The following is a 12,655-nucleotide window of genomic DNA, read 5'->3' as shown; positions in this document are numbered from 1 at the left end:
AGGCCTGAAGATCCCAGGCCACCCAGACAGCCGGGGAGGAAACGGAGCCCTGCACCCTACACTGCCGAGCAGAGTCTGTGGCACAGACCCGTCCCTGGTCACTGTGCTGTTCTCAGGAGACAGCTCTTAGTGCTGGAGGGTTCTTCCCCCGTCACCCCAGTGTCACTCCTTCTCACATCTCCTTCAGGGGAGATCAGGGCCAAGGCAGTAGCCTGGCTCCCAGCTCCGAGCCTTTTGAGCACCACCACCACCAACGTCATGACGGAGGCCCTTGCAAACTGTTTCCAGTGTTGCTGGGGCTCTGGCTGGTAGCAGAGCACCCCTGGCTAAGGTTCAAATCAGTGCACAGACAATGTGTTTGAAGGGAAGGGAAAGAAAACCTTTCTCTCCTAAACATCCCAGGCATTTGGGTGCTAGTTGCTACGTCCTTGAAAGAAACCCAGATACTTGCTGGGGGGGATGAGAGAGGGGTTGGGGGAGGGGAGCTGCTAGTTAGAGTATTCCAGGGGGCACTGGCCCCAACCCACAACCCCCGAGCCCTGACAAGCTGCTTGGTGTGGACTCCAGGCTTGCAGTCAGGGCTGTCCCTGGGGCCATGCTTGGCCATATAGCCACAGCCCCATGTGCATCATGTGCCAAGACTTTATTACAGAATCATAGAAAAGGAGGGTTGGAAGGGACCTGAGGAGGTCATCTAGTCCAACCCCCTGCTCAAAGCAGGGCCCTCCCCAACTAGATCGTCCTGTTGTGTGTACAGGGCAGACAGTGTGAATTAAAAACAAGCAGAAATCTTACCAGGGGATAAGGCACGATGCCACATTTATTGGAACATAAAACATAGAATAGGCTTTGTGGTCTGCAATCTTCACCAGGGTCATTGCTTGCTGTCTTCAGCCATCCGGGTGCAGCATGATCTAGTATTTGGTAATCCTTAACTGCTGACTCGATGTCACTGCAGGCTTTCACCGTTAAACCACAGAAAATTATTTTTACCTGGTGCAAGAGGTCCTTCACACTGTCACATACATGTAGCAAAAACCCTAGTTTTACTTTTTTTGTATTTTAAAATACACTCCCTCCCCTTCCCCTAAGCATTTCTGACGTTCTCTCTGCCCTCTTTATTCCTTATATGTTATTACAAGTAATACCAATACCAGCTAAGCTAAGGGAAGTTGTTATACTCCCACATAGGAAGAAGACCCTTTTTTATATTGTAAATAGTGTTTTATTCTGTTTGTATTGTTTTTTACTGTTTTATATTGTATTATATTATGTTCCTAATATTTTTGAATTAATTTCTACTGCTTTATATTGAATTTATATGATTTAGGCCTATGTCTGTAAAGTAATGTCAAGCCCCTACCTTGTGTCCCCTGCCCTGTACAGTATGTTGCAACTATGACTCACACCTACCCCTCCTCTGTAAATTGGTTTTCCTTGAATGCCTGAAACAAAAGAGGGAATGGATGAGTGAAACACAATGATACCAGGACCCCCTACTAAATCACCCCACTATCAAAACCAATACCTAGACCAAGGACCCCGCCATTGGAATCACCTTCCCATTCAAGAAACAAAAGATGAGGCAACCCACCATTGTGCCAAGGCTGCACATGCTCAGCACGAACATCTGGAGCCCTCTGGAGCAGGGCTGACCTTGCCTGGACATGCCCTCCCCATAGGAGATCATAGGTAGTCTGCCCCATAAAGAGGGGAAATGAAGACTGACTCCTTGGGATGCCATCTTCACCTGGAGCAGACCTGCTCCACATCACGCTGCCCATCAGCCCAGAGGCCCTGCCGGCGACCCCCTCTGGACAACACCTGCTGGGCAAAGACCCCGACTGGCCATCGAGGACTCCCCTCCCCGCCTGGATAGGCAGCCAGCACCCCCACCCTCTCTTCAGCCAAAGGCTTGGACTCCTTTTCTCTTACCTACCTAGACTCCAGCCCTTCCACTGAGTGTTTGTGGGAACCAAGCTGTACAATACAGTGTTCATTTAATAAAACAGTTATTTGGACCCTGAATTGGGATTTGCTTTACTACGGTTCTGGCCCCGCTCCAGTCTCTGCTCCTCACCCCTCTAATTTCTGCCTCATTTCTCCCTCTCCTGCTTCTGGCTCACTGCCACCTCCAGCCCCTGTCCAATGCTCCTGCGGCTCCAGCCGTCCTGAGCTACTCTCGGCTTGCAAACCCGTTTCTTTGCTATTGCCTCATCCCCCCTGCCTTGTCCCCTGATCTCTGCCACTGCTATTACCTTCTCCCCACTGCCATTTTCCTCAATCTCTGCCACTGCTATTGCCTCATCTCCACTGCCTTTTCTCCTGATCTCTGCCGCTTGCTCTTTAGTTACCAAACACCCCCAGCTTAGGTACTGCAGGCACCAACACACACACACTGTCACCTGAGACAGTGTTTAACCTTTGTGTATGTGCGTATTGTGTATTGTGTATGATTTCATGGAATTATCATTAGGATGTGTTTGTTCTTGAATTGGTGATATGTGTGCATGTGCAATTGTACACCACACCCTCCTGTCTAACAGTGCAATATTGAGATCCTGAGCATTGGCCTGACTCCACCAGGCAACATACCTACATCATTCACTCATTCACTACCTCTCTCCACATTTGCCAGACATGCCACAAACTTTGCATAACTTTTCCCTCTCTTAAAATTAAGTTATAAAATCATGAGACCAATATGAGACCATCCAGCTATATGTAAAATCAGGAGACCAATATGTTCAATATATTTATGCTAAGCAATAAGAAATTGAAAATAGATGGTTAACTCCAGAATACTAATTATGGCTGATCAAATTACTATAAAAAGTCAATCATAACAAGATAAACTTTATCTTAATGGTTAAATATGTCATTATATAAAAAGCAAAATAACAATATAAGCAATCAAAACAACTATAGTCACTACAATACTACAGTCCCAGCCAAATCTTTGTCTAGCCAGATTTTGAAACCCAACGACAGAGCTTCTACAACCGCTCTAGGTAACCTGTTCTAGTGTTTCACTACCTAACCTAAACTTCCCTTGCTGCAATTTAAGACAGTTGCTCCTTTTTCTGTCATCTGTCATCACTGAGAACAGCCTTGCTCCATCCTCTTTTGAACCCCACTTCAGCTAATTGAATACTACCGTTGTCTCCTCTCAATCTCCTCTTCTCTAAACTAAATAAGTTCAGTTCCCCCAGTCTTTTCTCATAAGCCATGTCCCCTAACCCCCTCTGCATTTTTGTCGCCCTCCGCTGGACACTCTCCAATTTGTCCAAATCCTTTCTATACTGGGGGGCCCAAAACTGGACACACTACATCAGATGTGGCCTCACCAGTGCTGAATAGAGGGGAATAATGACTTCCCTTGACCTACTGGCAACACACCTACCAATGCAGCCCCATATGGTATTAGCCTTCTTAGCAACTAGGACACACTAGGACACAATACCCCTACCCCTACCTCTACCCCTACCCCTACCTTCCAGTGTACCTACTGCTCCCCCCAGCTGCGTGTCATCTGCAAACTGGCTGAAGGTGCACTCTGTGCCATCCTCCAGGTCACTGATGAAGACATTGAACAAAACCGCCCCCAGAACCGACCCCTGGGGCACGCCACTTGATACCAGCTGCCAACTAAACATCCAGCCATTGATTACAACTCTCTGAGCCTGATGATCCAGCCAGGTTTCTAGCCATATTACCAGCTAGCCAGCCAGCCTGTACTTTTCCTTAGCTTGCCTGTGAGAATGTTCCTGAAGACCATAGCAAAAGCCTGGTGAAAATCAAGGTCCACCACATACACCAGTCTCCCCACATCCAGTCAGTCACCTCATCATAGAAAGCAATGATGTTGGTCAAGCATGAGTTCCCCTGGTGAGCCCATAATGACTGTTTCTAATCACCTTTTGTGCCAGCGGAAATTATGTCTGTGTGATTAAGGTGCTTGCTGAAGGGTCTATGAAGATTAGACCAAGTGTTTTTCTGTCATTCATTCAGATACTAAGCTCTATATTGTCAAGAGCATAATTAAAGTCAAAGATGTAGTAAGGCCTTGTATGTAGTATGAGGCATAGTAAATTTAGCAAAGCCTTATAGAAGTAATGATGCTAGGCCCTATGGCATAGTTAAAATTAATCTTATCAGAAGAATGCAAGGCTAGTACTGCTATTGGTCAGTCTAAGGACAGTCGAAGTACAAAGAATCTGAATGGCTGTAAGTTATCAGCACAGCTCAGAAGTTATAAACTGGCTGGCACATCCGGAAATCATTCAGAAGGAAGATGCAGCTCTGTGAAAGGAACTACTAATTAGCTGTTGACCTGGATCAGTGGGCCCATGGATCTCGAGGAGTCCAAGGACTGAATACCAGGGTCCTTCCCGGTACCTCTTGGACAGTGCTGATCAGGGCCTGACGCCTGACTTCACTGAGCTTTGTGGAAGAGAAACTTGTCATACATCAGACATCAGAGGGGGCTGCCAATAAGTTGCCACCGTGAATTATTTTCATCTGTCATCTCTCTTAGTATACTACGCGTAGTCATGTTTTGCTAAGTCAATAAACCTTTCTTACCTTTCTAACCTCGACCATACTCTCAATCCCAAACCCTCCACAAGTGGCTGGGAAACCTTTTTCTCTTCTGAGTGCTTGCAAATGGATACCTTGAGGATCTGCTACATAATTTTTGCAGGAACTGAAGTGAGGCTGACTGGTCTGGAGGTCCCTCCTTGTTTGGTCCTCTGAGGAAAAGAGTCTCAGTCTCCCCTTCCACATCCTTTCTACAGAGCATTTTATGAGAGGTTCAGATGCTTTGTCACTTAACGTCACACTGGTGGACACCGCCATGCAGTGCAGTGCCAGGGAATGCCCCTGTGCTGGGAAAGCTGGAACTGAGCCCAAGGATGCTCATGTCACAGCCAGTGAGCCCAGGCCTCTGCTAGCTGGCCTGAGAACAGCTGTCAATCCCCGCTGAGCTGCGCTGGGTTGGACATGAGCTTGTGACCCCAAGATGTCAGGCTGGGCACTGGCACATCCCTGAGGCAAGCAGAGCTCGGGCAAGGGGCTGGGGTGCATGTAGAGCTGGAGATAGTAGTTCCTCGTCAGGACTTTGCAGAACCTCAACTACAGCCTCCTCCTCCCGTGCCAACACTTGTCACACCCCACAGAGTGGGGGAGCCCAGGTCATGTCTACCGAGGCTCAGGTGATGAGAAAGTGTTTGCATTGTCCCATGCAGGAGCCTAGTGTGTTGTGTACCATGTAGTTGATGGAGTGCCTCAGAAGCACATGAGTGTCCCCTGTGCTCATTCACAGGCTGTTTCTGTCAGTGCAGATGTGCCATGTCAAAGTAACAGCACAGTGGAGGTTTTGCATTGGCTTGGATGCCAAGCTCCAGCTCTTCCGTTCCCTTCTTTTGAGTGTCTCAGTTCTTGACTGAAGCTGGTTGTTCAGTCAAAACCTGCTTCTCACTTGTGACTTGAGATCAGTGGCCGTGAACAGGAGTTAGGGGTCAGCGTTGTTACCACTCAGCTCTGTGCTGTTGGGGACCCCTGGCACAGGACGCAGCCTATGTGACTCACAAAGAACTCTCCCCCTCCCCACCTCTGCCTGCACAAGAACTCATTAGAGGAAGGACTTACAAAAGACAAGGAAGATGCAGTGGGAGACACACCTACAGCTCTCCAGACAAGGTTCATAAGAGGGAAGCAACTCCCCTGCTTTCATTTGCATCCGAGATGGAACCAGATGACAAGTCATTCAAATGGGAGATGGGATAGGAAAGCATCTTCATTCGCATTCAGGATGGAGAACAGAGATTGCAAGGCCAAGGCCCGCACTGAATTCTGGGAGCAGAGAAGCAGGAGAGCGCTGTGTGTTGGGGGATCCCTGCTCCAAATGCTAATCAACCCACATCTGCCCACACCCAACTCAGAATTTATCACATCAGTTCTAGTAATGACTCCTTTAGTGGTATCCCAAACACTGAATTGGCCTGTCTGTATTGTAAGCTCCCTCAGAGTAATGCCACCCGTAGCCAGGAGCGATAAGTTCCTGTTATCCAGCCTACAAGCCATTGTTTACCCCTAAACAAACACAGTGGTCTCCCTTGAGCCATTATTAGTTCTCTACAAAAACGGGCTGGACGCTGTGATGAACCCTTTACCATTGTTCAAATGTTGCCCATCCCCCCGACTCGGTATCTTTCCTCAGCATTCCCTAACCCGGCAAGCAAGTTTTAGCCAATTAAGTTTAAATAGGCCTCCCATAGTGGGACCAGGGAATGTACAGTCCAAGATGCCTATTAAACTTACTTTTGCTTAGAGGTGTGTGTGTGGGGCAGTGGGGGGGAAAGTCCTTTGTAAATCCAGATTAGAACCGGTCTGATAAATGCTGAGCTGGGGGTGTGGGTTGATTAGCATTTGGAGCACAGATTCCCCATCATGCAGTGCTCCCCTGCTTCGCTGATCCCACAATTCACTGCAGTCTCTGCTTCAGGCTTTCTGTTCTCCATCTCTCATGTAAATGAATGGTCATCAGGTCCCATCTCAGATGCAAATGAGACCTAGGGCAGTTGTTTTACTTTTGTCACCCTTATCTGGAGGGTTTTAGGTGTGTCTCTCACTGCATCTTAATCACTTTCTGTTTAGGTAGAGGATTCTTTGCGAGTCAGACAGTCTGCGTCCTGTGTCAGGGTTCCCCAAGAACAGGGAGCTGAGACGTAACATCCTCCCATGGGCCGTGCTCAGCGCTCTGCCTGTCTGCCAGCTCCAGCAACTCCTGGGAACCTCGACCGGGTCAAGCTTCATGGAGTTGTGAGATCCCAACTCTCTCTCTCTGACTCCAGGATCCTGACTTTTATTCTCTTACTGCAGGCACAGCTTTTGAAACCTGACTCTTGCTAATCAAACTCGAGCTACATTTCCTCAAAAACCTAATTGAAACTATGTAATATCGTAACTGTTTGTTTGTCTCTCTCTTGTATCCCTGTTATTACTGGTATCATCATAAGTTCCTAGACCTGGCAAGAAATAACTTCTATAGTCAAGCTGGTTGCTATACTTTTTCTCTGAACTTCACCTAATCTTTCATCCCCTTCAACTCCCCATTTGCTCTGCAGCAACGCTTCTTTTACCTAAGCCAAAGATCCCTGTAATGCCCAATAGTACAGTGGGGTCTGCTCATCAAGGGAGTTACTACTAGGACCATTGTGACAAGAGACTGTGACATGCTGAGTTTTGAGGCGCACGAGGGTATCAGCTGAAAGTGCTGGTCGGACCTAGCCTGCTCAGACATACTCTGTTAGCATGTGTGCACGTGTGTCTAACTGCCTTTGGTCTTGTCCTGCTGAAATAAGGGATAAACTGAGTTCAAGGCATATGAGGGTGTCAGCCTGTCAATGTTGAATAGTCTGGCCTGACTAAAATGTGCTCTACTAACCCATGCGATTGTGTCCAACTGCATTTTATTGGAGCCCTGATAAACTGAGTTCAAGGCATATGAGTGTGTTTGCCTGTCAATGCTAAATAACCCGGACTGGCTCAGGCGTGTCCTGTTGACTTGTGTATGTGCATGAATGTGTTTGATCAATTCGGTGGTTGGAGGGACCCAGCCCCACTGAAACTGAGTCCTGCAAGATAGCGCCATTGGGGGTGCGGACTTACCGAAGGGAGAGATGCAGCTCCATATAGCAACACAAGCAGCACAAGCAGCATATTCATAGAGTCACAGAGATCCCCAAAAACATAGGCCTAATAACTTAGCATATCCCAAAGTGACGGGCAAATCTGGTAACAAGGTGGGCAAACAACCAGCCATGACCGCCCAAGGCGATGCTGTGAGGAAACACCCCAGAGCCATGTGAGGATGTCTAAGCAACAGAGCTGGGCAGTGATGTTGCCTTTTGTACACTGCTGGCGAGACCAGTGTTGGGAACAAGAACCAGATCCAGGGTGAGATGTGGCAAAAAGGTTGAGAAATGGAAAAGGTAACAGCAGCGAGGGGGGAGGTTTCAACAGGGGCAGCAGGGCATGAGGCAAAGGCTCCTGCCAAGGACAGGAGGAGAGAGGAACGTCTTGCGGAGGATGGACGCTAGGGCTGGTCTCTTTGGGGCGGAGGGGAGAGTACCCGACACACGGCAGGGAGCAGGTCGGCGTCAGTGCTGCGAGCCACCGCCTCTCTTCACACAAATCCCTGCTCCCCACAGGCAGAGGGCACAGGCCGGTACCTGCGGGAGCAAGCGTGGGCTGCTGGAGGGAGGAGGGGGTCGCGGAGGAGCCGGCCAGCAGGCTGTGCCCTTGCAGCTCTTGAGGCAGCTCTTTGAAGCACTTCATGAGGAGCAGCTTGCCGACCACCCTGACGGGGATTTGCTTCTCCTGCAGGGGCAAAGAGGCAGTCAGAGCCTGTGCTGCTCCATGAAGACAGGAGATGTAGGAGGGGTTGTGGTCCCCGGAGCAGCTCCCAGCCAACACCAGCCTGAGTTTCCACCCTACTCTCCCCATGCCTCCTTGGCACCTCTTCAACATGCACCCAAAAGGGGAAGCAGCTCAGGCCCCCACAATCTGGTCAGACCTGCCCTCACTTCCCCACTTTCTGCCCAGCATGGCTCTAGCTGTGCTTCTGGCAGTCAGGAGGGCATCGTTCTGCAGGAACCAATTGGGTCCTGCCATCCTGGGACTAGTCTGGGGTGGGGAGGGCTTTGGGATGGGGTCCCTGGTCCCAGAAATCTTCCTTCCTCCCCGGGTATTGGGAGCTACTGTTTGCATTCAGGTCCTGCACTATGGCTGGATGTCCTTACCCCTCTGATGTAGGAGGATTTGCGCCAGCCAATACACGCTCCCCCTGGCATAGCAGCTGATGCTCTCCACTGGGTCGTTGATAGAAAGACCCAGGCAGGCTGCCATGTCCGCCTCCTCAGGCAAATCTGTGGAGCCCTAAACAGGGGGAGAGGAGCAGAGAGTCCTTGTATGTCCTACCTTCCCTCACACCTGATACCCAAGGCCCGGCTGTCTCTCTCCACCTCCCCCCATTACCCAGCAGGAAGGCTGGGAGGCAGAGATCCTAGTGCCGGAGTTTGACTTCCCTTTCTTCCCATGGCAACCTCCAGCCTGGGGTCTTGCTCAGGGCCCCAGGAGGATTCCCTGTGCCTGCTGCTGCTGCTGCTGCAGGGTAGCAAAGGCCACAGGAGCAGAGCTGACTGTGCCTCCAGCAGGCCACAGAAAGGAGATCCCTAAAGAGCCAGGGGGCCTGGTCTGAATCTCAGTTCCCAGCTGTGACCTGACTCTCCCAGGAGGGCCCTGACAATGGCAGGGGACCAGGACGCTGGGGGCAGGACCTCACTGACCTCAAACTGTGGGAGGAGCTGGACAGCAAAGGCAAGCACCCCGGTGACAATTTTCATGCCCAGCGCTCAGTACTGGGCATCCAGTGTCTTGATCCAAAATCTGATGTGCTGTGGGAGGAAGATGTTCAGAGTCATGGGACGTGCCCCTGGTTTCCCAGCAGTCTTGCTCAAGCCCTCCTTCTCAGGACCCAGGCTTTGAGCTCAGGCTTGGCCATCGCTTTATGCTTGGAGAGAGGGCTGGAGCCTGTCCCTCCCCAAGCCTAGCCCCTCTACATCGTGCTCACCTCCCAAATGGAGTATAATTTCCCCAGGCTGGGGGCGCTGAACAAGAAGCAGCACAGCAGGCCCTGCAGGTATTTGACGTACAGGCGGTGCATGACCTGGAAGGGGAGGGGCAGCCCAGGAGCCGTGTCACGGAGTCTGGGGCCACACGTGCTAGGGGGTGGCTTGTGGGACAGGGCAGTGGCAGGGGGCCCTACCTGGTTGCGGTGGCTCTCATGCCCTATGGCCAGAAAGCTCTTCTCAATCACACCCCACAGGAGGCGCGACTCGAGGGCTGGCTCCAGGCTCAACTTCAGGTCGCTGTCAAGAGAGAGGAGCAGGTGTCAGCCAGAATAACATCCTGAGCGGCAGGATTGCCCCTGGCCCGTGACAGAGCTCGGAGACTCGGGCAGAGGTCCCGCTACCTGAGGCTACGGATGGCGTCGATGCTGTACGCGAGGATGTTCCTTCGGTCGGCCTCCGCAGAGATGTTTTCCATCAGCTCCTGGGAGACCCAGAGCGAGGTGAGCTTAGCGCCCCACAGACCACAGCCACGTCCCACACGGGAGACCGCCCAGTGCTCCAGGTGCAGGCGGCAGGACCCCAGCCAGCCCGGGAGGTGCCTCACCCGTCCTGCTCCCACCCCCGCAGCCAATCTGGTCCTCTCCATCCCACGCCCTTGCAAGTAGGCCAGTTAAACCACTCACTAGCTTGCTGTTCTCGCTCTCCTCTGCCCTCCAAATGCGGGACTGCCCCCGGCTTCTACCAAAATCTCCCTTGTCTGTTGCCCCGGCCCAACACCCAGGCCCAAGTGCACCTGGCCCTCAATCCGATTCATCTCCACCTCTCCCTTCCTTCCTGGCCCTCAAAACCATTTCTCCTCTCCTTTCCCCTCTCCACACCATCCCATGCTGCATGCTACGCACCACGATCTTCTCGACCAGGGGCACCTTCAGGCCCTCCAGCTGCATGGCCACCTCTGTGCTCTGCTCCGCCACTGTGCTCAGGGTGAGGATTGCTAGCAGGAAGCGCTGCCCATCCTTCCCGTCCAGCCTCTAAAGGGAGCGGGACCCGGGCAAAGGCAGGCTCTCAGCCAGGGGCCTCCTGCTCCTCCCCGACCCCCTGCGGGACTCGGGCCTCCCGGGTGCCAGACTGTGCTGACATGTACCTCGTCCTGGGCCGGCAGGGTGGGGGGCAGGGGCAGTGTGTGTGGAGGGAGGGGACCCAGTTGGGGCTTCACAAACACACCCACCTGGAGCCGAGCTCGTGGGCTGAGTGTCCCCCTTTGTGGGTTCAGGTTCCCAGGGATGGGATCTCCCCATGGGCTGGATGGGGCAATGCAGGGCTGAGTGCGGGCTGGCCCCATTGGGGAAGTTTCATACCTGCCCTGGTTCCTGGAGGTGTTTTGTCACAAGGAGGAGGGCAGCTTCCTCAGGTGGACTCCCATCTTCATCCTCCTCGTCCTCGTCCTCGTCCTCGTCCTCGTCCTCGTCCTCCTCAGTGGCCAGTCCGGGAATCACTGCAGCGGGGAGGAAAGGGGAGCGGGAGAGTCCAGGACCCCTGAGAGGAAGGGAAGTGGGGCGCGGGGGGCAGAGATGGCGCCGTGCTGCCCTTGCCAGCGCAAGAGCCCTGTCAGCAGGAGTCTCACGTGGTCCCTCTCTCTCCAGCACCCTCCTCCACCCCTGCAGCCGCCTGCCCCCGTGGCTGAGAGGAGGCTGGACTCTCGCTGCTCCCCCGGGAGGTGCCTGTCCCCATCTCGAGTGACCCTGGCTCCCCGCTCAGCCCATCCACACTGACACCACTTGACACATGGATAGGGAGGGTTGTATGGCTCAGCCCCCTCGCCTTCACTGGGATACCCCCGAGCAACTTTTGGAGGGTCTGCTTGGCCTCACAGAGTGAATGGCCCTGAGACCACCTGGCCCCCAGCGGCCTCCCCACCTGTGCAGCTGGCGCCAGGGGCCGGGGTGGTCCCGCGCTCCAGGGAACTGGAAGTCTCCTCCAAGGAGGAGCTGCTCCCGGAGCTGGTATTTGGGGACTCCGGGGAGCTGTCGGAGTCCCCCGAGGAGGAGCTGGGGCTCGGGCCGGTGTTTTGGGGCTCCGGGGAGCTGTCGGAGTCCCGCAATGAGGAGCCGCGGCTCGGGCTGGTGCCCCCGGACTCCGGGGAGCTGTGCGAGCCATCCCAGGAGGAGCCGCAGCTCAGGCTGGGGCTGGTGCACGGCTCGCTCAGCTTCTGGTCCAGGGAGAACGGGTCCTTGTCCTCGGCACAGCAATGTATCCCTGCTGACCAGCTACATCCCTGCCTCGCTCCCTTGGCTTGCTCAGCGTCCCTTCTCCAAACAGATGCGGGGGATCAGACACAGGGCCATGCACCATCTCTGCACCCAAAGCCCAGCTCAGGCTACTCCAGCAACCCCAAAAAGCCCAACCTGAGAAGCCTCATATCAGCACTGGTCTTGGAAAGCCCGCAGGCGGCATGGTAGTGACCAGCCGATACATCTCCAGTTTCCAGAAGAGCCCTGCCCCTTTAAATGCCAACCCAAGCTTAGCAGGTCTCCCAGCCTAAACCCGGCTCTGGACCCCTGGGGTGTAAGCCGCTTTCAGTGTGAATGGACTGCCCTACCTCACCATGCCCAAAACACATCTGTGCAAGTCCAACCAGCTCCAAGCAGGAAGGCACCTCTAACCCTTTTCCTAACCCTTAACAACCCCAGCCTGGACCCTAACCACAGCTCAGCCTACTCCAGCTGGAGACCCCATGCAGCCTGGCGACAGCAACTGGCATTTGAGGTCCAAAACCCCATTGCTAGGCCCAGCTGCAAATTTCCTTTTCAAAGATAAAAGCTGGCAGCTCTGCATTGGCCAATTCCCTCAGCACCCTCAGGTGCATCACATGTGGCCTCAGGGACTTGTATATGTCCAGCTTTTCTAAATAGTCCCTAACCTGTTCTTTCACCACTGGCTGCTCAGTTCCTCCCCAAACTGTGCTGCCATGGTCTGGGAGGTGACCTTGCCTGTGAAGACTGAAGTAAAGGCATTGAGTA

The 12,655-nt window shown here is 52.9% G+C and overlaps 1 protein-coding gene and 1 pseudogene across 1 annotated transcript; both read right to left on the bottom strand.

Moving 5' to 3' along the window:
• LOC149868682 (uncharacterized) overlaps positions 1–9,407 on the bottom strand; it is an 11,098-nt pseudogene extending 1,691 nt beyond the window's left edge.
• Positions 6,615–12,242, bottom strand: LOC149868681 (uncharacterized). The gene is made up of 10 exons (XM_090037660.1): positions 12,235–12,242; positions 11,553–11,941; positions 10,994–11,388; positions 10,538–10,666; positions 10,037–10,116; positions 9,830–9,932; positions 9,635–9,730; positions 9,351–9,458; positions 8,805–8,940; positions 6,615–8,382 (listed from the first exon to the last, which is right to left on the bottom strand). The coding sequence occupies exons 1-8, from the start codon at positions 12,240–12,242 to the stop codon at positions 9,417–9,419; spliced, it is 1,242 nt and encodes a 413-aa protein (XP_089893786.1). The 3' UTR covers positions 6,615–8,382; positions 8,805–8,940; positions 9,351–9,416.
• Positions 12,243–12,655: the final 413 nt, after the last annotated feature.

Source organism: Crocodylus siamensis, chromosome 3 (genome assembly GCF_052110815.1).
Source record: "Crocodylus siamensis isolate JL-2025a chromosome 3, ASM5211081v1, whole genome shotgun sequence".
Classification (NCBI taxonomy): Eukaryota; Metazoa; Chordata; order Crocodylia; family Crocodylidae; genus Crocodylus; species Crocodylus siamensis.
The sequence above is the reverse complement of the archived record's forward strand: the minus strand, read 5'-3'. Positions and strand labels throughout refer to the sequence as shown.